Source organism: Falco naumanni, chromosome 7, assembly GCF_017639655.2.
Source record: "Falco naumanni isolate bFalNau1 chromosome 7, bFalNau1.pat, whole genome shotgun sequence".
NCBI classification, from domain to species: Eukaryota; Metazoa; Chordata; class Aves; order Falconiformes; family Falconidae; genus Falco; species Falco naumanni.
This window is the reverse complement of record NC_054060.1, coordinates 69,729,178-69,752,659: the sequence shown is the minus strand read 5'-3', so window position 1 is coordinate 69,752,659 and position 23,482 is coordinate 69,729,178. Positions and strand designations below refer to the sequence as shown.

Sequence of the window (23,482 nt, the reverse complement as noted above, 5' to 3'; positions counted from 1 at the left end):
ATCCTGGGTCATCTCTCCAGCTAATGACCTGACCGACCTTTTTCCAGCACATCTGCCTGCCTAGTACTTGGCCACTTTCACAGAAAATGGAATGCTCGCTTCTCTGTAATTTTCCTGAGCCAGTGATTTTGTCACATTCATGTTAGTGCTTTTCTCTAAAACTGCCAAAGAGCTTCTGCTTGCATGTGCAACTGAATGGCGATAATTCAGCTTGATTAGACAGCCTCCTGTCCTGACCGCTTTGATTGGATGCAATGCAACCGGTGCTGTGGTGGAGGAGCATCAGCATTTGGTCTCCTTCACAGCTGCCACACCATTATTCAGACTCTTTATGCCACAAATGAAAAACCTAACCAGAAACAGATGGGGAGTGAATATTTTTAGAAACAGTATTTCAAAGCATTAACAAGAGGAAGAGAAAGAGATTTCAACTTTGGAGATAAAGAAAATTTTAAACCTGCTTGTTAAATTGTATTCAACAGTATTTAAGGCAATGTTTTTGGAATATAAATCTATTGTGTGGGGAGACACACAATAGTTGAAAGGAACTGACTGTTTTCATACAATTTATGTGTAATACACAGTAAGGAAAGATAATAACCTAAAAAAGAGAACTTAAAAGATAAGGTTCTATTTAATTGTTAAATAATAGTGTCCCCAGAAATATTTTTCCTAAGAGTCTTCCTTTTCCATTTCCATGTTGCTTGTGGCCAAAACCAGTGTAAAATGAAAATCCTTCGATTCAAGTACAAGTAGCCACTCTGAAATAGTATTTTATAATAAAACACAGTGCTCAAATCACTCATTTAAAGGTTCTAGTTGTTTCTAAATGTTTAATTTTGTATTATTTCTCTGGCATCTAATAGTCTTCTATGCAAGACTTGCTAGGAAAATGGGAAACTAAGTCTCTGCGATCTAAGCAGGCTTTTTGACAAGCTTGAAATGTTTTTTGTGATACCCTGAACATCCCCACAGTTAGCTCACCAGTAGCTCTTTTCAGTCATAGTTTTCCTGCAAGAGGAAATGATCTTTCTCCTCCAAATTATATATTGTCAGAGAATGATCAGTTCTGCTTTTCAAGCTGTGTTTGTAACAAAGATATTTTTATTAAGAAAGGAGTTAATCCTCTGGTTTTCTTGAGTATCAAGTCTGCAAGTCTGATGAGGGCAAATGTGTTTTATCTCTTTCTAGCAGCAAGTCAGTGGTGGAGAGTTATCATCAGTACCAAGCAGAAAAGTCGAGATTTTCTAGCTCAGCATGGAAGAAACCTTAAATGTGTCAGTGTTGAGTGTTGAATCTTCTGAAAGCTACCTTCAGTGTCTTCACCTTCCATGCTACAATTGCAATGTGAATACTGACGGAGTTTATAGTGAGTATTACATTGTGTACTATAGGAAGTAAATTGTTACAGTACAGTTTTAGAAACAAAATATCTTCTTAAATTGTTTTATGGCTTTGACATATCCTAACCCTAACTGAACAACAACAACAAAAAATTACTAGGAGAATATACATGATCCTCAAAGAATAGTAACTAAAAGTTGGGTTTCAAGATTTTTTTTGTAAGACTGATAGATAGTTTCTATTTGTTATTCTTGTCTTGGATAGGGAAAGTGCTGAAGCCCTCGCTCGCTTTTAACTCTCAGTTGATTCCTGGCACTGATTGATGTATTTATTGTCTTCTTGAACTGGGAAGAAGAACTGGGAAGTACTAACTATACTGTGATGTTCTTTAAGCAGGCGCTTCTTTCTGGCTTGAAGGAGACACTGTAGCCCTGTGATGTCACCAGACTTGTCACTTCCACAGTGAGACTGATAATGTATATAAAACTGACTATGTTTAGATATAATGTTTAGAACTCAGGTCTGTAAGCAGCTCATCACTTGAAGTTCTGAAAAGTTTCAAGTTAGTTTGTTATGTTACTTAATTATGACTCCCAAATTGTCCTATTTGGCATCTTCTACTACATATTAATGTTGTTAAAGAAAACCATTCTCTTCATTCTAGACCTATTTCATTTTACCTCCTCTATTTTGCAACGGTCGTGATGATATTTCCTGATTTCTGAAAGCTTGAACACAGTTGAGATATGTTAAATAAAGTTTAAAGTTAAAATGCTAATTTTCTTAGAACCCTTTCTCAGTTACTTTGGTTTTCTTTTCTGTGTTTCGATGTACTGGCTAACTGTAGCGTGATATCTCAGGTGCAAAATTATCTTTTATTTTGCATTTTTAGTGTAATTTATGTAATGCAGTTGTTATTAGTTACTATTAATTGTTTTACAGTAGGGACTAAAATTCACAGTTAAAAGCTTGAAAATCTTTTGTACTAGAGTCCTGAAAACACATGATTAAATACAACTTATTTCCCAGAAAGGTTCATAAGCTAAAATCAAGAGGTTATCTCCAGCACTGTGGAGGCAGGCAAGCAAGAGGAAAGAACAGGAGCAGGAAAATGAGTGAAACCACAGAAGAACATGGTTAATTGTTATGTTCTAAACCGGATAGAGCTATAAATGCCATTCTTGGTATAAGTTAATAGAAATTATTCAACTGGCAAAGCTGCATTTGCACAGGAAAAAGTAGCGATGCGTATATATATATATATGTATTTTAAAACTGAGTTCAGTGCTGTAGTCTCTTTCACAGTAATGTATCTCTCCTTTTATCTCTGTTACTTAGCTTGACACTGTTGGTGATTTTCTAGGTAAATTAAGAAGTAGTGACAGATGGATAAAGCCCTATAACCCAGTGTGCTTTTGGTTCAGGTACCACACATGAGCTGTATCTGCTTAACTGAACGCACAACAGATTTGTTTGTGAAGTAATCATTTATTATGCAAACACCAGAACTTCATTATTTCAAATTTTATTAAATATGTACATGTTATTACTATTTAAAAGAATGAGTATCATTCCAAGATCTGCAAACTTCTCTCTAGCTTTGAGAGCTGTGGCAGAGCCTGTATTAATGCTAGTTTGAAAGCTGTAAGCTAATGCAGTGTCACTGTGAATGACACAGCACCGCCTTTGAAGGCAAAACTTCATCAGCTGTATTCTTTAGTTACAATACAATCAAAAAAAAATCTTTCCTGACATTAATATATTTGTACATTGTTTAAATTTCCCAACTCTGTCCAACTTGTAGGATGGAAGCAAAGAATTCTGTCACGTTTAGGATTCTCAGATGCTGAAGAAGGGAATTCGTACCAGAAACATCTGACGGTAAAGGCTGTTTAAAGGCAGAGAAGGGGCACAGGAAGCAAAGAGAAAGATGCGTCCATCTCCTCTGCTGGTATCCAGCCAGGAGGTCTTAATATTTTTCTTGCTTAGGGTCCCATAGCCTCAGTGAGGATAATGCTTCCTATCAGTGACCCCTCTTCCCATCACCTCTCCACTAAACTGGTAGGTCAGCTTCTTCTTGACTTTCTTGACTTCCCCTGTCTTGCCATAGTTTCTCAAAGCCCGTGCCATCTTCTGGTAGGTCATTTTCTTGCGATTGCCCTTCTGGATGCCCCAGCGATGCGCCAGTGCCTCTTTGTGTTTGGAGGAGAACTGGAAAGTACCTTTTTCCTTGTCCACCCACCAGATGCTGTCCTTCATGTCTCCACTGCGAAGAAGGTCCAGAAGGAACTGATACAGACGTATCTTTTTCTTGCTGCCTGCATGAGAGTCAGAGAAGAAAGGCAGTGGAGCACTATTATTAGTGTGTAGTTTCTGCTGATACAGCAGAATGTATATAATTCATATAACTTATGTTATAGCTAGCTTTTCAGTCACATAACTTGTTCGGTTTGCAACATTTATAACAACAGACAGTGTTACACTATGAGGACACAAAGTGGATTGATGTACCAAGAAGAAAAAACAAGAATAAGGAATTCCAAAGGCTAACCTCTTGTTTTGAAATTAATTTGCTAATTTGAAGCTACATGAAAAACATTGCTAATTTGAAACCAATCTGAAGCTAATTTGGGCAGGTGATACAGAACCTGACTTTTGAGTACTGAGCAAACAGAACTAAATATTTTTAAAAATCAGTTCCTTGGCCTTCTTGCCTTGGTTTTCCCATCTGCTAATGGAAATTGGAGTAGAAATGGCAAACCCCATTTCCATTCAGGAAGCCTGAATAGGCAGGGCAGAAGGAGGAAGCTGAGAGTACATGAAGAAATGAGATTTGAGATATAGACACAGTTATGGTCATAAAAGATTTGGAGAACAGGAGAGCTCAAGGAATCGGGGAAAGTGAAGCTTTGATGTTGGGATAAAATACTAGCACAGCAGTTGTACAGTTTTACTCATTATCATCATAGTAATTTAGCAGCTGCTCAGCACATAGCTTGACAAAGTCCCTCTGTCTTCACTCACCTGTTTCTCCATGCATAATTCCAGGCCCAGGGTCCACACCATCAGTTTCCCCATCTGACACCTCCAGCGGGGGGCTCTGCCTCTCTATGTCCTCCTCATCAGAACTGGGCTGCGGTGGAGAGGAGTACTGTAGGCACATCCGGGGCAAATAGGACACCTTTGGGAGAAAAGAGGAGTAGAGGGAGGTGGTAGTGATAGCGAGTGGGGCATTGAGATAAAAAGGGTAATGGCATGGAGAGAGTTACAGAGGAAAGGGGGAGAAAGTAAGAGGGGTATGAGATTGTTCGGGGTAATATTAAGAGGTTTAGTTGTTGACATTTATAATAAATACTATGCAATTAAGAAACACTTCCAGCTAACAGTCAATGCTTACACATGTACAAAGATGCATCTTTACAAGAGGGAAGGAGGAGTGAAGTTGTGAAAGTCCAAACTTTCCCACCTCTTATATCCTATGCAAGTGATATTGCCCCTTTCCCCCCATACCTCCCCAAAGCTAGCATTCTTCCTAATGAGTTTCTCATCCCTCTTGCCTATCCCCGATGTAAACCTGCTCTTGAGAACAACTATTTTTCTAGCACAGGCCTTCTGGAACTACTTTTTAAAATTTGAAACAGCTGAACAGTTCTGCCCTAGCATGGCTGCTTTGACTGGCTTTGGCTCTGTTGTCCTCTTCCTTTCTCAGGCATAGTACCTTCTGAGAGCACTGAACCCCTGAGGACTGCATCCGACTCTGGACATGGGCTTACATGGATCTGTCAGCTTCCTGCCCTAAATTTCCCCCGTGAGGAGGGGAATAGCCTCAGCCCTAAGGTAAAGGATATATCATATCGGCTCACATTCTCTTTTCCTAAGTCGCTATCTGAAAATTCCCCACCAATGGGGATTTCTCATCGGCACGCTAGCAAGCCAATTTTTGTGCTAAATTCTCTTGCCCTTATATAGAGGTCTCATCAGGAGCAGTGTGGAATATACCTTAGCTCTGTGAATTCTCAGTTGCAGTCTGGTTCCTTGGGGATCATGACTAGTTGCCATGAATTATTGCAGCTTAAGAATGAGAAACAGATCAGTCTGAGGAGCAGGGAGTATGAACCCGATTCCTACCTTAAAAAAACCCACAAACCCAACCAACATCCCCCAAACCCAGCAGCATATAGAATGTGGTTTTCGTGAAATGGGCCAGGTTGATAGTCCTGGAAGGTGAGCTGCTTTTGAACTGCTCTTCCTTCCCTCTACCAAGAAAGGGCATCCTGAGCCAGATCCCTTTCCCAGGGGACCGTAGGCGCTGGGGCAGGCAGTGGGTGTTACCTTCATGAGTCACACCACCCACTCCATGAGTGGTGCTTCTCAGGCGAGGTTTGCACCAGCTTGAAATGTCCCAATAAGGAGCGTGCACGGGGCTGGTTTTGGGGTGCAGCAGCTGGCGGTTAGTGAGTTGGCAGATAGGCTGGAGCCGATCTGGCAGGAAGGCCAGGATTGAGTAAGAGTGTGTGTAAGCTTCCTGCCGGATCCCTGAGAGCGAAACTTCAGCCTCACCACAGTCACCTTCAGCGTTTTACAGTTAAGAAAGCTGCGGCCTCAGGGGTAGGAAGGAAGGGAGAGACAGTAGTGCCATGGGGGAAGGGGAATGAGGAGGTAGGACAGTGTCTTACAGGGGAAGGGAACAGGGACTGGTGCCCCTGCAGAGAAAAAGGTTTTGGAAACCTGGAGTGCATTGTGAGTGTGTGTGTGGAGTAAGGAAACCACTCCTCTGGGACTGGAGGGGCCGGCGGGAGGGTGCTGTGGAGGAGCAGGGGAATGGTGTCTCGCAAGCAAAAGGAGTTGCAGAGGCCAACCTGAGGGGTTGAGTAAGCTTCCCCCACGCTGTCCCCACTTTCCCTGTCTGCTGTAGTTTTGCTTACACTTACTTTGCGCCTGAAACTCAGCAGAAGTTAATACGTAGAGACTCACAGACTTATGTTATGCAGAGGACCTGCTACTGGGTTTGGAAGACCCAGGTTACTAATACAGTTCTGGAGAGAGAAAGCTTAAGAAACTGCTAGCTGCTTTCCATATTCTGATGTTAGCTTAGGATCGATGCCATCCATTTGTGATTTTCCTCTTTCTAAAGCTGTTCACAGCTTTCCACCCCTTTCTTTCCTTCTCCCTTTGGAATAACTGGTCTTTTCTTAATTTATTATTTGTGAGACCACCTGCTGGCAGGCTAACAAAAGTTTCAAAAGAAATCTTGTCCAACAATAGTTCGACCCTCAAACTTGATTCCACAAAATAATGTGATATCAATAGAAAGTTAGAGAAATATCTTTGCATATTCTGCATTTGCAAACTGTAGCTGTGATATTGCATGACAAGCATGGGTGAGGTTAGTAACTGGCAAATTCAGTGGAGGATTAAAGCTTGCTTCCTGCTTCTGTGTCTTTGAAAATGCCTTAAATTGTATGTGTTGCCTAGGACTGTGGCCGAGACACACAGAGCCCGAACCTCAGAGCATGCCAAGTACCGCTTGCATGAGCTACTGTAGGTTAAAGTAAAAAGCCAAAGATCCCCAGCTGGTAAGGAAAAGGAGGGCAATGGTGAATTCTGCCTACTACGGTCTTCTGCAGCTTGGTATGGGGTGGGGCGGAGAGAGCACAGTGCTCTTTATCAGAAGCTGTAACCAAATTAATTCTCTGCCTATTGTCCTGAAATGAAAGATGATAACTAAGTAGAATGAAGTGGGATAAGCAGAAGCACGCTCTCTTGGTTTTTGGTGGTGCTTCCAAAGACATCCATAAAGGGGATAATCTTTATTCTTTGCCTCTGGTTGGAGGTAGCGGTCAGTCATTGTCTATTAATAGTTGCAGTGAGCAATTGAAATTACTTGAACCTTCCCACAGACTGCTTTTCCACGAACATTTTTCGTATTTGTCACTTTCTGTTCTTAATTCTTTGTTTATAGATACATCTTGTATTCTGTTCCTCGCTTTTTTTCTGAGTAGCAGGTGAGAAGTTTGATGGCTTGTAGTCAGTCAGGTTCCTGTTGGCAATGTTAACTTATTCACTCCATTTTTTTCCTTCTTTGTTTTTGATTAATACAGTATTTGTACACAGTTTTGGTTTGCTTTCAAAAAAGAAGACCAAAACGACAATTCCATGCATGCAGTTTCTCTCACAAAACTTGAGCAATGGCACCATTATATCTAGCACTGTATTCAGCAAACACCTTTCTCTGACCTCAGTCCTACTCTATCTTGTATTCAGCACACTGTGTGTAGCTTGCCTGCCTTGGGAAACTCCTTAGCACAAGATCCACCCACCTTTCTTACTGCTCCCAACAATGACTTTGGTCATATCCTTGTAAGACCAAGAGTTAAAAGTGATCTCCACACCCCCTTTGCTTAGTAACTTTGCAGTAGGATGGAACCCCTTATTTGGGGGCCCCCAAGATAAGAAGGACATGGACCTGTTGGAGCGAGTCCAGAGGAGGGCCACAAAGATGGTCAGGGGGCTGGAGCACCTCTCCTATGCAGACAGGCTGAGAGAGTTGGGGTTGTTCAGCCTGGGGAAGAGAAGGCTCTGGTGAGACCTTACAGCAGCCTTCCAGTACGTAAAAAGGCCAACAGGAAAGCTGGAGAGGGAACTTTTACAAGAGCATGTAGTGATAGAACAAAGGGGAATGGTTTTAAACTGGAAGAGGGCAGGTTTAGATTAGACATTAGGAAGAAATTCTTCCCCGTGAGGGCGGCGAGGCACTGGCACAGTTGCCCAGAGCAGCTGTGGGTGCCCCATCCCTGGCAGTGTCCCAGGCCAGGCTGGACGGGGCTGGGGGCAACCTGAGCTGGTGGGAAGTGTCCCTGCCCGTGGCGGGGGCGGGAGCTAGGTGACCTTTAAGGTCCCTTCCAACCCGAACCATTCCGTGATTCTAATTTCTGCTTTAGTGAGAATTCACTGGCACTTTGGTGACTGGCTTTACAGCACAATGGAGTGTCTCTTTTTACTGGCTTCATGCAACATCTGAGCAGAGACAAGACAGCGTGATTTGGCTTGTGACTTATTTACTTTCAGGTAAAAAGACAAGCAGATTGTCCTCAACCTGTTTCATTGTGGTAAAGTTACCACTGATGTGTCTTTGTTAGTGTTTCTTGTACAGGTTATGTGAGATTGTCAGGGTTGCTTGGAAATATTTTAAATTTCCCGATTACTTTGAGACTCAGAATACTTCCCAGTAGTTGTGTATACCCTTGCTAGACAGTTCCTCTGCAGAATTTCAAAACACTCGACTTTCATTCCAAATTAAACAAAATTTTGAGATTTCAAAACCCTCCACACTGCAGTTATCTTTTTAGGCACAGTTCGAGGAACATGTCTCCTCATTATCCAGATAAAAAGAATGCTTAAACCACATTTGTCCTGAGAATGAAGAGTTTTAAATCAAGTGCTTGTGCAGTAGGAACTTGTGTAATTCATTTCAGCAATCTTTTTCACATAAGAGTGTGCATTCGCTGATGCATTATTTTCCTTACCATAACTATCATCCTAAATTCTGAGTAAGGGGTGGTAACCATACCTGATGGTTGAGTCCGATGTGTGTGGTTGGGATTGCAGAGTCCAAGACATGCATTTGTTCAATTTCCATGTGCCTGTACAGCTGCTGCAGCTGGGGAGGCTGTACGCTCTGCAGTTCCGTGAAGTGATTGTCTCCAAAGGTCTCAAACTCACTGTGCATGTGGTGTGGATGATACTCCCAGTAATGATCTAAAGAAAATAAAAATAGTTTGTCATTACAAGATTAAGAAACGTGACATTTACCTGTCCTTCACTGGTTCCTACTCCTGTCACTGTCCTTTCCGCCCTCTCCACACCATCCCTGTTGACCTGACTGCCTCTGGTGACAATTTATATAGATCCCTGTAAAGTTTCTTTTCCTAATCTCATAAATGCCTGTGGCTGGAAAGTAATACTTAGGCCACTTTAATTAGGAGAATAGTCTTAGATGGAGAGACGGATTTCGCTGATAATTTAACACAAAAGGCAGTAACACTGGCACCTTTCTCAAGAAGAGACCATAACAGTCTTACAATTTCATTCCTGAGGCAACAAATTCTACTGGTTTACATATTGTCATGCTCTTGTTATGCTCTTCCTCATGGCATGGAAAAGAGGAGACAGAGAAAATTTACAGATTATTCTGCAGTTATTTTCACTCTTTATTTTAGTCTGCTAACAAATTGCAGGAATGCTGCAGAAAAGTCATGGCACTTTGCTAGATATTTCATGCTAGATAAACATGTGTTGGCATGTCACACATTTTTCAGTACCAATACCAGAGAATAAAAGATAAACTGTTGTGGCAGTCTGGTGTACACTGTTTACAGTGAGGCTAAATCCTGATGCAGACTCTTTCTCTACCTTTTTAATCTCTTTAGTATATTTGAAATTTCTGTGACAATTCAGATTTTTTTCAAAATCATAAAAAAGTACTCAGATAACCACTATCCTGTTTCTTGATTTATTTGCTTTTGCAATTAAACTCCGTATCATGCTCAGTTTTAGATTTCTGGTTTTTTAGTTCAATACAAGCCTCCAAAATTTTTAGAATTTCATATTTGCTGCTGAAAATTTAAAATCTACTAGAGGAAACATGAAGTATTGCAAATTACATTTCTCTCTTACATATGGTAGCTACATGCATAATTATGCACATATTTGTGTGCACTCTTCTTAAAAAATCAAAGTCAACATCACATCCTCTGCTCTGACTGAAATAGGAACTAATTGTCCATAGTTTAACTTTTCATGCACCATTTTATGCATGGTCAAATTTTCTTTCTGATATGCAGTGTAACAGTTTAAAATTACATCTTACTATTCTGAGTTTTCTGCCCTTGTATTATTATAAATCATTTCTGTCCTACCCTTCACATGTTCTCAGGTTGCTATCATGTACCCTTTCAGTTCTACTCCTAATTATCACTTAACCCAGCTGCATGTATTTAACTCTTGGTCTTTCAATTTAAATCAGTATATTCACCCCTCTAATCATACTTGTGCACTTCTCCAACCTCCCCCCCAGCTGTTGACACTGATAATGCGGTGGACAGAACTGAACATGCTGTTCCAAGTGTAGTTGCACTGAATTTATAGAGAAGTAATTGTCTTGTTCAGCAATATGATGTTATTGTGTATGACATTATCTGGGTACTAATGTGCTGTGAATATGTTTACTAAAATACTAGTTTCATTCCTTCTCTCAGCTTCTATCTCCTCCTCCTTCCCCACTTATTTCTAAAAATGAGGTCTAATCTCACTGAGGGTTTGAAATCCGGGATAGTGACTTTGAACGTGGCTGCTTTTAGAGGGAACTCAGCAATACGGACCCAGCACTTGCTGCATTACTTTGTAATTTCATTGCTTCGTTGTAATAGCGCTTTCTGTGGGCTATGCTTGGATTTTATAGCTCAGAGTTACAGCTACAATGCACAGTAGCACTTCTTCATGTTGTAGTGCTAGAGAAAGATTTTGTTTTCTCTGGTTAAAAAAGCGGGTTTTATGGGTGCAGAGTATCCAGGTACTTTTACATTCACGTCTGCTCCAACCCAGGAAATGGCAGCGTGTGTGGGTTTGAATCCACAGGTCACCGAAGGCTGTGTCCTGGTAGGAGGCTTTGGGCACTTTCAATATGAAACTTTTTTGTATAGTTGGAAGACTAAGCCACAGTAACTCATGCCTTTTCTGGGTTAAATTACTGTAGATTTCTCTACAGAGAGCCAACCACTGAGGCCCCATGCACCGCGGGCAGCCCCGTATGTATAATAAACTGTTGAGGATACATTGCAGGAGTAATCTGCACTCTCGTTCCTTAGAATGATCTGGCTCTGCTCCTTGTGGAGAAAGTCCTCTGTCAGGTGGCAATGTACAGTCTCAAAGACCTCTTGTCTTTGACAATCTACTACAGCAAATGAGGTCAATGCATAACTGTGAGGATGACAAAGCCCAGGCAAAAGTCTCTGAGGTGGTCAATGGCAGGTCTTCAGCTGTAGAATGTCTCACTGGTACTAACTGGTGGTCAAGACGGAACACAGTACGCTTCCAACATGCACAGCCGTGAGTATTTGTGCATGCTCTGAGAGCTACTTTTGATTCTTCTTAAATATATTTTTATTGGCAGCCATGTTTTTATATTTCAAGATACCTCTTAGTTTTTTTGAGCCTGTGACAAGGTTCCTGCTGCCTCCAGAACTGTTCTTTTAAACCCTTCCTTGGGAAAGAAATTAACCTGTAGGCCACTATTTATACATATTTGTGTTAATCGTTATGTAATATTTAGCCTAGTCATTACTGAATTCCTTTTTTATGGATTAGGTGCTGTTGTAGAAATACTGTAACAGAATACTACTAATAGCACAGCATTTAAGGACTTACAGTGACCATGTAATACTGATAAAATACAAAACACATCTATGTCAGAAATTATTTCAACACGAGCTTATGTCCAAATACTCGAGTTGTGACAGGAGGAAAAGTCCATATTTCTTTCTCAATTATCTATAATTTCACAGTGATGCTTAGGAAAACCAATATTGGTTTAGAGAAATTCTGAATTCCATCTCCACAAGTCCCTCTGCAGTTAACCATCCTGGCTAAGTTGATGCACATAAAAAACAAAATAAAATAAATAAATTCTAAATATCTCTGTCTGCAGTTATTAGAGTTAGCAGCAGCTATTTACTTCTTTGTTAGTGTTATGTCAGTAATGCATAGCAAATCTGTTTCTCAAAAACATAAAGGTGGAAGGGAGAGGAAAGAAAGGAGAGAAGAATTCTAGAAATGGAAAGTGTCTATTCTTTGGGTAAAAGAAAATATCATTAAAACCTAAGCTGTAGCTACACAATGCAGTCATTATGAGAAATTTCATGTGAAGTGAAAGAGGATGTGAAAAAAATTCTCTCTTATAGAGACATGGAGATCATGTTTGTTTTGGTCTTCTATAGAGTGAAAGGTTAGAGGAAGGACAATCATGAATTCTGAACTCCCTCCCATGACAGAGAGGATGTTGGCCTGTTGGGAAGCAACAGAGGACCTAGAGGCATTGTGTTAATTTTCACCATGGAGGTAGATTCTTACTCTGCCAGTGGGAAAACATAACTGAACTCTGAGTCATCTTCTGACCAACGTAAATGACTTTGCTCCTGCTTTGATAGATGAATAATGTTAGAACCAGCAGTTAGCAAATGAAATAGGCTTAAGGTATTTATTATAAAGTGGAATAGCAGGCTAAATCTGCATCATGCAGTGCAAGAAATCATGCAGAAATGCATGAGCCAGCTCTTGAACCGGAAACATGACAGCCCCGTCAGCACGGCGCTCTGCCTGCTCGGCGACGGCGTGGTGACGTGGCTGTGCTCGTGAGGGCTGAGCTAGTGTCTCTGAGGGCTTCTGCTCTGTGCTGCATGGATATTCCAACTCATTTTGGACCAGGAGAGGGTTTCTCACGCAGCGCCACATTGCACAGCGTAGATGTTCCCACTGTGTTTTGCTCATCCGAAAAAACAAGGCAAGAAAAAACCCACAGAGGAAATGAGTAAAATGTCAAAGGACACTGGAAAATGAATGTCTTGATTCCCTACAGAACTGCGCTCTGTTGAGTGAAATGCTCTGCTTATAGGCCGTGCAGCAATCTTGCCTATAACAACAGTAGGACTTCATTAGCTCTCACTTTACAAACTTCATGAGTTTAATAATGCCAAATGTTTGAAAATCTCTGAGTCAGTCCCCAGTGAATCATGAGAACAGCTTTGCAGCAAGGGAATTTTTTAATGAAGTTTGGAGTTCTATCTGTTTTCCATATAGCCTTTAAGACTAAGGTTCACACTTTTGGACTTCCCTCCACTTCTTTGTGGGCTAAAATCCTAACAAAATCAAAGCTGAAATTCTTAAATGATCATATTACTCCAGGAGGTGGCATAACAATAAAATCCAAAATAATGAAATCTAGTAAGTTCCATGAGGCTAGCAACAAAGTGAACAAGGGTGAGCATTTAGCTTCATACAAAAAGTGATTTTTACTAAACCAATAATGTTTAGTAATAAGGAGAAAAAGCTGCAGTGGAATTTTGTAATTACTAAGGTTGCGTTAGTGTTACAAAATACGCTGTGTTACATTTACAGACTTACTAGCATACAAGCGCAGGGTAGAGTGATGGACTAATGCATGATCACTTGAGATAGCTTCTGTCCTGCACAACTGTGTCTCTGTGTTTATTACAGTATTTACAAAATAGTTAGGCTACAGTATACAAAATAAATGCAAATAATGCATGTTGTGATGAACATATGAATGCTTTTATGTTGTGTTTTTGCTTGTTAAATTTAGTGTTCACTTATTGGCAACTATCTCCTACATATTGAATTAGTGACACACGTGTGTGTACTTCACTGCCTACTTGCGTAAACATTGTTGCCTTCAGCATTATGTTCTGGAAAAGTGACAGTGATGTATGTAGCACAGATCTACAGATTAAGATATTGACATCTACCTTTCACAAAATTAATTTGCTGGCAGTGAGAGAGAGGTAGTCTGACACTTGAGCAAGACCTTCTATTTCTTTAGCAGTCCCTTATCAGCAAAGTCAGAGTATTACTCTGTCTTGTATCTATTTACTTTATCTGGTAAAGATACAGTAAATAGATACCCCCTCTCTGAGGTCAATAGTGGTATTGAGTAGACCTGCAAAAATATTGTTTATGTATTGCCAGTACCCCAAGCTGAACTCCCCTCTTACAATTCTGTCCTACTTATTTCTTCTTTTTTCCTATCTAATCATGTTCTCAGCTCTTTCACTTCGCTGCTATCACTGCAGCACCTTACTTATTCTTTATCCCCGTCATTTTTCAATCATTATGCTTTTATCCACGTTGTTCTGAACACTTAGTACATATTTCTAAAAGTAGTTTGTGACGTCCCTTTCTGCACAGCTCTTCTCAAGACCCACTATTTCTATCCTGTTAAAGTGAAAGCCAAAGTTGGGTTTTTCAATGTTTACAGGAAAGAAGCAAAATGTGTTAATTTGTTTTTTTCTCTCCACCTTGTATTCTTTAGTTGTCCATTCCTCTTTTGGACTGTGAGCAATTCAGGAAAGAATAGGGCATATTAGTTATTAGACACAACGAACTACATTGCAGGTGCTTTCATAAATAGTTGATTTCTTTTCACTACTTGGAGAGTGAAAAGTAACCAAGATTGAAGTGTGCAGGCTGGGATTAAGTTGCCTCTTCCATAACCAAATGAAGGAGTGAAAACATCAAGCCATGTTTTTTAGGGTCTTAAGGACAAGCACAGCACAAGTTTAGGAAGAGACATATTTCTGTTCAGAGTGGGTGTTTAGGTACTACTGAGGCCATAACCCACACATGTGACTTTTGAGTTTTTGTTGTGTTCATTATGATGAGTAAAAACATGTTAATGATCTGAGCAGTGTAGCTGAGGAACAGCCTTCCAACAGAAAAATGGGCAGTAAACCAGATGGGATGATGAGATTATGAAAGATAAAGGATATTTTTGCTTGAGGTAGCCTAGATTTAATGCCAGAAAAGCTATTTCCCAGTGCTTTTTCCTACGTGGCATCTTTTATAGTTATTGCTTGTCACAATTGCCTTTTGAGATAATAAATGTTATCCTCATTTTATGGGTGTGTAAACAGGTACAGGTTATAATGTAAAAACCCTGAATTTCCATGTGGAATTTGCTGGGTTTGATTAATGTGACTTGACAGATGCCATGAGATAGCTTATAAGAACTGAATTAATTCTTTGTCTCCAGGCATTAAGAATATCATAGGTGTTTCCTGAATGCAACATAGAGAACAAATTTAGATAGAAAACTCTTTCAGTTAAATGCTCAGATCAATCCTATTCTGCAACCTGCTGCCCCTTAAGGGAGATTCTGTTGCCACAGATAAAACAGCGCTTTGCTGTGAAGTTGTTAGATGTCTTAAATTAAGCAGTGATGGTCTAGTTGCTATATCAGTGGGAGTCTTTTAGGGAAACTCCAGGATCTGAAGGGACTGCCACAAGTGATACAGTAGAACGGTGCTTTTCCTTCCTGAGTCAATATTGACTCCGATATTTCCAGGGTGGTGTTGCTGGACCATTGTATTGCACAGCAGACAAAGCTGACGAAGCAAGACTTTCCCCTCTGTATTGATTTAGAGTCCAGTGCCCAGATGATGTGAAAATACAAAGACACCAAAGCTTTGAAATCACATATATAAATTGAAGCAATAAATAATCACATGGTATTTTAATATTTAGCTAAGTTTACTTACAAAGAGCTACAAGGAAGTTTTACATAGATTTAGAGAGAGGAAGTAATTGGGTGTACTGGAGGAAGAGTGAAAGTTAAAGCTAGGTGTGGCAGCACGCAAAAGAGAGACAAATCTATGGAGTTGAAAAAGGCCAAATCACCAAAGAAACAATTAAAATGAAGGCACAAGCAGAGTATCTAGACCTAAGTCAAACAGGAATTGGAGATGGGAACACAAGAAGAGAAATACACTATTGCAATTTCATGGCCTTAGAGAGTTCTGGAACAAGCAGAACGCTTTTGATCTGCAGAGGAAAGTAGAACCACAGTGAGGATAATGGAGGGTAGAGATCATGAGATCCCTTCTTCCTGGGAATGCAGCGAATGTCCTGGAAACAACTTGCACCATTCAGTGCTTTCTAAAACTCTTTCAGAGAAACTTTGTGGCAGTTGCTAGGTTGGAACGGTGCCATTAAGCAGAATAAAATATTGTTGGTTTCTGATTTGAAAGTATGTGCCTATACCTTATAGATCACAACATGTTTGTTCTTTTCCTAATGTCCTAAATCTTTCTTGTGATATCCCATGGGACTTTATGCTCCAAGGAGATATTTTTTAACTTACCACCATGACTCTCTCCATCACTGTTGAGATATTGGTAGTAGTCATGGGGCTGTCGGTAGAGGTCTGACTCATAGGGTACCATATCTTCAGAGGGCTGTAAAGAGGACAGGAAATTTTAGAAAGGTAAGTTTACACAAATCCCTTCGAAATTATTCATATAGTTAGTGAAGGGGAGATGCCAACACATTTTGTGTTGCCTAGGGAAAGAAGGGGGAGGCTTCAAGTTCTTTTTGAATCAGCAGGAATAAAATTCTTGACACCAAACACCAGCTTGCAAAAAAACCCAAAAAAACAACAAACCAACAAAGCAATCCTGCATAGCAGAACTTGTCCTGTGGTATTACACAAGTTCTTCATATCCTGCCCTCCAGCCTTCTGCAGATGCTACTTAGAGAGCTGCCTTGGGCATCAGGCCCAAGCCAAGATGCCACCACACTGGCACAGCAGGGAGACCTTTTCCTTGGTAGTGACAGACATTTATTATTAGTATTATTCCTCCTGTACACAAGAGAAAGCAGACATTTGTCCTGCCTAAGCATGTTATGCTGAGTGTTTCTAGGAGGTCTCACTAAATGGTGACAGTTTGTAGGAGGGTAATGATGTTGACAGAAGGCATAAAAATATTTTCTTTCTCGTTTTTTTGTCCAGGATGGACTGTAAATGCTTGCGGCTTCAGTTAGCTGCACAGGGCTGTTAGATATGCACAGAGAAGACTTAAAAAATCCAAATGTAGGGCAGATACTGAGTTGTGACCTGGTTGCTTAGCTGTAGAATTAAAGTCCTATCAATCTTCTTGAAACAGGTGACATAGGGTAACTTTCCCACTTGTCTTCCTCCCCGCACCTAGTTCTCCAATGTTAATACTGTTTAACAACTGTTAACAACTTCTGTTGTTTCGGTAAAGGTGGTCTGTTTCTTATTAGCTGTGCACAATTCTGTGGCTTCATTTAATGTTTGGTTTTGTCTTTTTCCAGAAGGAAGAGTTAGAGCAGGGCTTTGCTAAACTTTTGTTGGATTAAGTTTGTTACAGTATTTTCTCCCAATCTGAAAAAATTCTTACAGCCTCAACAGCAATGTAAAACTCAAATACCTTCTTGCTTTTTGTTCTGAAAGGAAATTATTTCTAGTAGGTACTAATAGAAACATTATTCTTCTTTCAGTGACTTCAGCATAACTAACTTTAAAGGACAAATATTTAAAACAATATTATAACTTAGATGGTGGACATATTTTTTATGTTCATGTTTATATGTTCATATGCCCAGCTGTATGTCCCAAATCCTTATCTCCCTTCATAAATCTGTCTCATTTTTGGACCACCAGCATTTTGTAAGCTGAGACTGTGGTGACAGCATGCCAGAAATGCAGGCAAGTTTCTCTTTTTCTTCCTCCTCCAGACTAATGGAGAACATGCCACCTAAGGTAGCAGCTCCCATTAAAATCCAGATGGAGGTGGTAGATAAGCAGCTGGCAAAAGGAAAAGACTTCTGGTGAAAACTCCATCAGAGTTGCCATTGCTCATTACCTCTACTCTTTAATTCTTCTAGTTAAGTCCTTCCGTTTATTCTGTTGGAATCTGGAGATTTAAAGATTGTCCTTTTCTAGGGATGTGATTTCTATGATGACATTGAAGAAATTAGGGCAAGAAAAAGAGAGACTTATTCCCAGAGGTTTAAGATGTTAGACCACAAAAAAATAGAAAATCCTTTTAGAAATTACTTTGGACCTCAGTAGATCCTTAGTAGCAGCTGCATGCTGTATTAGCATATCATATTAAAATGCACTGGTAAGACTTCCTAAAATGCTGTAACTTCCAGAACACACACTAATTGGGCATCACATCCATGGAATATTCAAAGCCTCAGGAGCAAACCCATTGGCTGGCTGTCAGCTCCCAATATAATCTGTGGTGGGGGATAATTGTTTTGGGGAAATCTTGAGAAGATGATAACTCACCATAAAGACAATCAAAGGGAAAGATTAAGGAGAAAATCATCATCTAATTGTATCCATAGCAGGGATGCTAGTGAAGGGACCCCTCTTATTTCTGGTCTCCAGAGGACATAGGTGCAGTCTCCCTTTTCAAATCAGTACGATTCCAATAGAATTGCCCTTCATCTACACAGAGATTTAATGGGATGTATTTTTCAGATTTCAGAGGGGTGGTTAAAGGGGACAGTACAGCATGGATTCTCTCTGATTCTTCTGGTTTTCCTCTACATATTTTCTTTGTGTTTTCTCTAACTGTGACTGTTATATATGCATTCAGTCCGCCACATTCCTTAGACCTGTGCTACAGTCTGATCTCTGACAAGGAAAAGTAATGAGACTGTGTTTTGCTTTATTCAGGATAAAGTTATGAATGGAATTTCTACTTTTCATTATCTTTGCAAATTAATTCACCCCACTCCCCCATTTCCTTTCCATAAATACATGGTTCCTGTTAAATCATATCAACTTGAAGGATGTATGAAGTTTTTCAGGATTATTAATTTGTCATAAATCAAAGGAAAGCACTTATATTCTGTGAAAAGAGAGACCTCAACATTGAAATGGAAAATGCACATCATACTAGTTGGCAGAAACAGAAAGTTAAAAAGTCATATAAATGTATATAGTTTAAAAGAAATATCTTTGTTTCTTTTCAACTAAAATACTAGAAACTGACTGAAAATCTGAAAATTTTCTTATCTAAATGCACCAGAATTTGTAGCTCCAGTAAATATTTAGCCAAAAGTAAACAGATTTCCAAAGAAACCAGCCTCCTGTCCACCTAGGCTTCATCTGCTGTGTATAAAATTCCCACTGCTACAACAAAAGCTCTATCACTCCTATCTTTACAGAAGTATAGCTTGGCAGGAAGGCCAAGCCTCAGTCCAAAAGTAGATAAACAACACATATTTTAGGCAAGGGAAAGAACATTTGATATTTCCTAATTGTGCTCCTCCTTTGTTGTCTCTTCTTCTGTAAGATGAAGATTTTCCAAACTCCCCCATTTCAGTCTAATACACTGTAACAGGCAATAGTGTCCCACAGTCTGAGAGCTGGGAATGATTTCTGCTGTTCAAAACCCAGTTTTCCTAGGTCAGATGTGTATTCAATGGCGAGAGCTAAAGGAAGGTGTGTTAAACAGACTCTAAATAAAGTGATTCCCTTAATATTTACAGTTCTGGCTGACTGCAGAGTGAGTTGCAGATACTCAATATCTATAAACCAGCCTGCTTTTACGTAGATCATACTGGGTTTGCATACTCTGTTTTGAAAGTCTGGGACTTAAAGTCTCTTTACTATGGATTGTGGGAATTTTCTTCCTTGAATTTGTTTTCTGCTTGGTGATCCATTTGAAAAAATATGTATGCGTATGTTCTTGTTAGCTCATGCAACCTGGACCAATCTATCCCCACAAAGGACTTGAACTGGTACCACTTTCCATCTTGGTGTCTGATCTTCAAGGGGATGGTAATTAACGTGCAAAGACATATATTAAATATTTAAAAGCGTATGTATCATAAACTTTATTAGATGGTGGTCAAAGGAGACAGTACAGCATGGATTCTCTCTGATTATCCTATGGGAAGGTGGGATATTTTCCTGTATTCATTACATTCATTGAAGAACCTGTTTTCAGTCCCTCTGTTGTTTTTTTTTTTTTTAGTTTTATTAAAGGCTTTTTCTCTAATTAGAGAGAAGAGTTTTCACCATGCGCTGCTGTTGCCTCTTGTACCAGTCTTTACCCACTTGCCCCATCCTCCTGTGGAACCTCCCCACCCACACACCCATTTCATCATCTTACTAACAGCGCTTCCATGACACAGAACTGTTGTTTCCCCTGACAAAAAGCAAAGGATGGCTTATGTTGCAATTAATATTTAACTGGTGTCAATGGCTATTTTTCTAGCAATTGTTTTCATGTCAAATAGTGACAGAAAGCTTTGTAAGAAACTCACACCTGTCACCTGAAGTTGGTATCTCCTTTCATATGTGCCATGGAATACAGTATGAACCGTATTCCAACCTCAGGCAAGAGGTCAACAAACAATACTTTATCTGTCACAGAGTTTGATCAAAGGATCTTCCTTGTTTGCCCTGAAAATCACGGGAAAAGCCACAAAACTACCTGGAGGAAGCTTTGTTGGCATGGGTTAAGAGACTTAAGGGGACTCAACTGAATAGCAATCTGAAAATTCTTGTTAAACACCAAGACTTTGTCAGATGATTTCAGGTGATTGTAAATTCGCCGAATGCAGATCTCTTTTTGTTATCCTGACATAACTCTTCACTGGCATGTGATTCAGAAATACTCCACACAGTTTCCGATGATGTGCTGCTGAGGCAAGTTTTAAGGCTAAGATTGACTGTATTTCCTTGGAAAAAAATTACACTATAACTATTTTAGAAAAGGTGAGTAAAAATATTAGCATGATCACTCCTTGGGCCAGCCTCGCTGGACCACGCTGGCAGCAGGGTTATGTGGAACGGAGTGCTGCTGTGGGGCATCCTCCCTGTCCTACAACCAAACTTCCATTCAAAGCTGGGATTTCTGCAGGTGGCTGCTGAGGGATTCACACAGAACTGGGGCCATCTTTAGGCAAAGGTGTTCGGCTCCGTTATTTCTCAGCCCATAGCACAGCTAGATTCTGTTGTGCACTGGAAGACAGGGGCCCAGCGTGCGGAACTTTTCCCTACAAAATTCCTCATCTTCAGAAAAAGATGCGGTGCTCCTAAACCATTTCAGCAGCGTTGCCCAAATGAAGGGTGAGCGTTCCCTGGTGTAGTCAAGAGGAAGGCAGTTGCTGACCCACCCTCAACTGAAAGGGGAGGAGCAGGCGAGGGAAGTATTGCTGCACAGAAACCCCTGCGCAGAAACATGTCACCCCCCTGAAAAAGTCCCAGGAGGCACAGACATTTGTAACAATGCCATGTGGGGCTGCAAGTGGCAGTGCTGCAAGTACGCTTAAAACAATTTTGAAAGTACAGACCACAAAATTACTTATTATTGGACATTTTAATGACAAAAATAAAAACCAAGTTGCCCTGTCAAAAGCTTCTGTAAGACAATTGTATTCTCACTGCCTATTGTATCATTCATCTGTATAGAGTTCAGTCAGAATATTAACTGCAACACAAATCAGAATATGGGCCAGACTGTGTTAGATTTTTCACTCCACTTATTCAGTGTATGCACTGGAATTCAATACTGGAAAAACAAAAGGGTCCAAAAAAGTTGGCTATGAGTGAATAAGTAGACAGAAAATTAAAAATGTATATTTTTATTTAATGGAGACGCTGGTTTCTGGGGTAGTTGAGGACAAGGTTTGTGTTTCTTTTAAATTTTTTTTTAAGCCCAGTAAGTAACATATTGAGAAATCTCCATCTACTTTTTTCATATTCTCAGTTTCTTTTCAGATTTCTATCCTGACGCATTTACAGTACATCCACTGGGCAACTCAGTGTATTTAAGAAAAAGAAAACAGGTTTTTAGGATCTTCTCACCCTTTGGGTACATGCAGGCTTTCAGCAATACTGATGAACTGCTACCATAAAGGGTCTCTCAAAAAGAAGACATACATTTTCAGTCAACATGGATACCAAACATGAAAGGAATTCAAGGGGCCATCTTTCTGGGCGGAACATAAGGAAACATGTCTTTAGGCTTCATAGATGGGACAAGACAAAAAGAAAACTTAATACAAGTTCTGTTACAAGGGCTCTTGGATCTGCATTGTCTTCTTCTGTTTTCTGAACATATATAGTAATTACTGTAAGCCAACTACTACATAAAAAGCCAAGGAAAACACCTTGTCAGACATCTCTTCAGCTTCTACAAACAAAAAGAATCTAGTGAGGGCCTCATTTACCCATTTTTACTCATTCCACTTAGATATTTCCCATTAAGGTTTGTTTCCGAACAACAGGTTAGTGACATTACATTCTTCATAAAGAATAATTTCCAAACTCACCCTGTGATAAATTACAGCGGTGTAACAATGCTTCAGAGTTAAAAAAAGGATAGAAATACAGAAAAATTTGATCTTAGAGAAAACACTGAAAGACCAAATTAAAGGCTGTGTCGTTTCCGCCCTCATTCGCCAATTGCTTTTCCAGAGCAAGTGAATTCAGTTCAAGAGAAGCTGAAGTTAGAATCTAAAATGCCATCATTGCAAAAAGCACAGAGTCCTAAAATCTGCAACATGTAAAATCAGCATTCAGCAACTCTTCTCTCTCAAACTGGTAGATAGTTAAATACATAAACTATGTCAGAGGCTCCAGACTATTAAGAATTACAACCTGAAGAAAGACTCGGCCTTACATTATGAAGACAGCACTGAAGAAAAAAATTTACGGAGTTGCTATACGCACCCTGTACAGAAATACCATACATTTAATCTGTGAAAACAAATGGAGATCAAAATCAGATACAAGTTTAGGGAGGAAATGTTAATTTCCCATTCATTGCAATGTTGTCACTAGCTTTATATAATGACCTAAGCCCAACTTCCTGGCATTACAAATACAGACCAAAACAGAGATATTCTCAAGTAATAAAACCTGGTTTACTTTGTCTTTCGCTGCTAAGCCAAATGATCCATATTAGGAATATAAATCCCATATACTTACAGGGGGAATGAGGGGAAATCCTTCCATTTTGCAAGCTTGCAACATTCAGCCAACTTCTCAGTGAATTTTTCTTAATTCAGTTTTTGAACATCCAGAATAACTGACTTGAAAAAATCTCATGAAACAAAAAAAAAAAAAAAAGAAAAAAAAAGTGCAAGAAAGAGTTAAAAAAAAAAGGGGGAAAAGTGAGATCCTTGGACTCCGTGAAGTCCCTTTGCAGTGATGGATCTCAGGATAGAAGCACCCTAACAAGTTTTCATAGTTTGTTCTAACAGGTTCTGAGGTGAACTTCTTCCCGAGTCGTGTGTGAAGTTCCTGATTTTATCAAATGTCTGTAGAGGGGAGATAGCCCTTGGTCTATTAGTGCGCTGTGACATCACAGCTTTTAGCCCGTTTGCATAAATCTCGTCGGCAGGGAGCTGCTGCGCTGCAACAGGAAGCCTGCCCCAGCCAGATCTGCCATGGGCAGGTGCTCGCTGTGCAGCCAGCACCCCAGAGCCCCGGCCTCTACCAATAAACAAGCACATGGGTGCAGTGCTCGGTGGAAGACTATGTGTTTCCCACTGTAGATCAACCATAACGATGCTGCTG

General features: G+C 40.0%; 1 protein-coding gene across 3 annotated transcripts; it reads right to left on the bottom strand.

The window, feature by feature from the left end:
- Nucleotides 1-2,812: 2,812 nt before the first annotated feature.
- Nucleotides 2,813-23,314, bottom strand: SPI1 (Spi-1 proto-oncogene). 3 transcript variants are annotated; one of them, XM_040601764.1, is made up of 6 exons: nucleotides 22,892-23,282; nucleotides 16,274-16,367; nucleotides 8,915-9,102; nucleotides 7,811-7,906; nucleotides 4,369-4,525; nucleotides 2,813-3,662 (listed from the first exon to the last, which is right to left on the bottom strand). In XM_040601764.1, the coding sequence occupies exons 1-6, from the start codon at nucleotides 22,934-22,936 to the stop codon at nucleotides 3,346-3,348; spliced, it is 897 nt and encodes a 298-aa protein (XP_040457698.1). In that variant the 5' UTR covers nucleotides 22,937-23,282; the 3' UTR covers nucleotides 2,813-3,345. The 3 variants fall into 3 exon arrangements, with proteins under 3 accessions (XP_040457698.1, XP_040457700.1, XP_040457699.1); XM_040601766.1 differs by lacking the exon at nucleotides 7,811-7,906 and adding an exon at nucleotides 21,767-21,894 and having other exon boundaries at nucleotides 22,892-23,268; XM_040601765.1 differs by lacking the exon at nucleotides 7,811-7,906 and having other exon boundaries at nucleotides 22,892-23,314.
- Nucleotides 23,315-23,482: the final 168 nt, after the last annotated feature.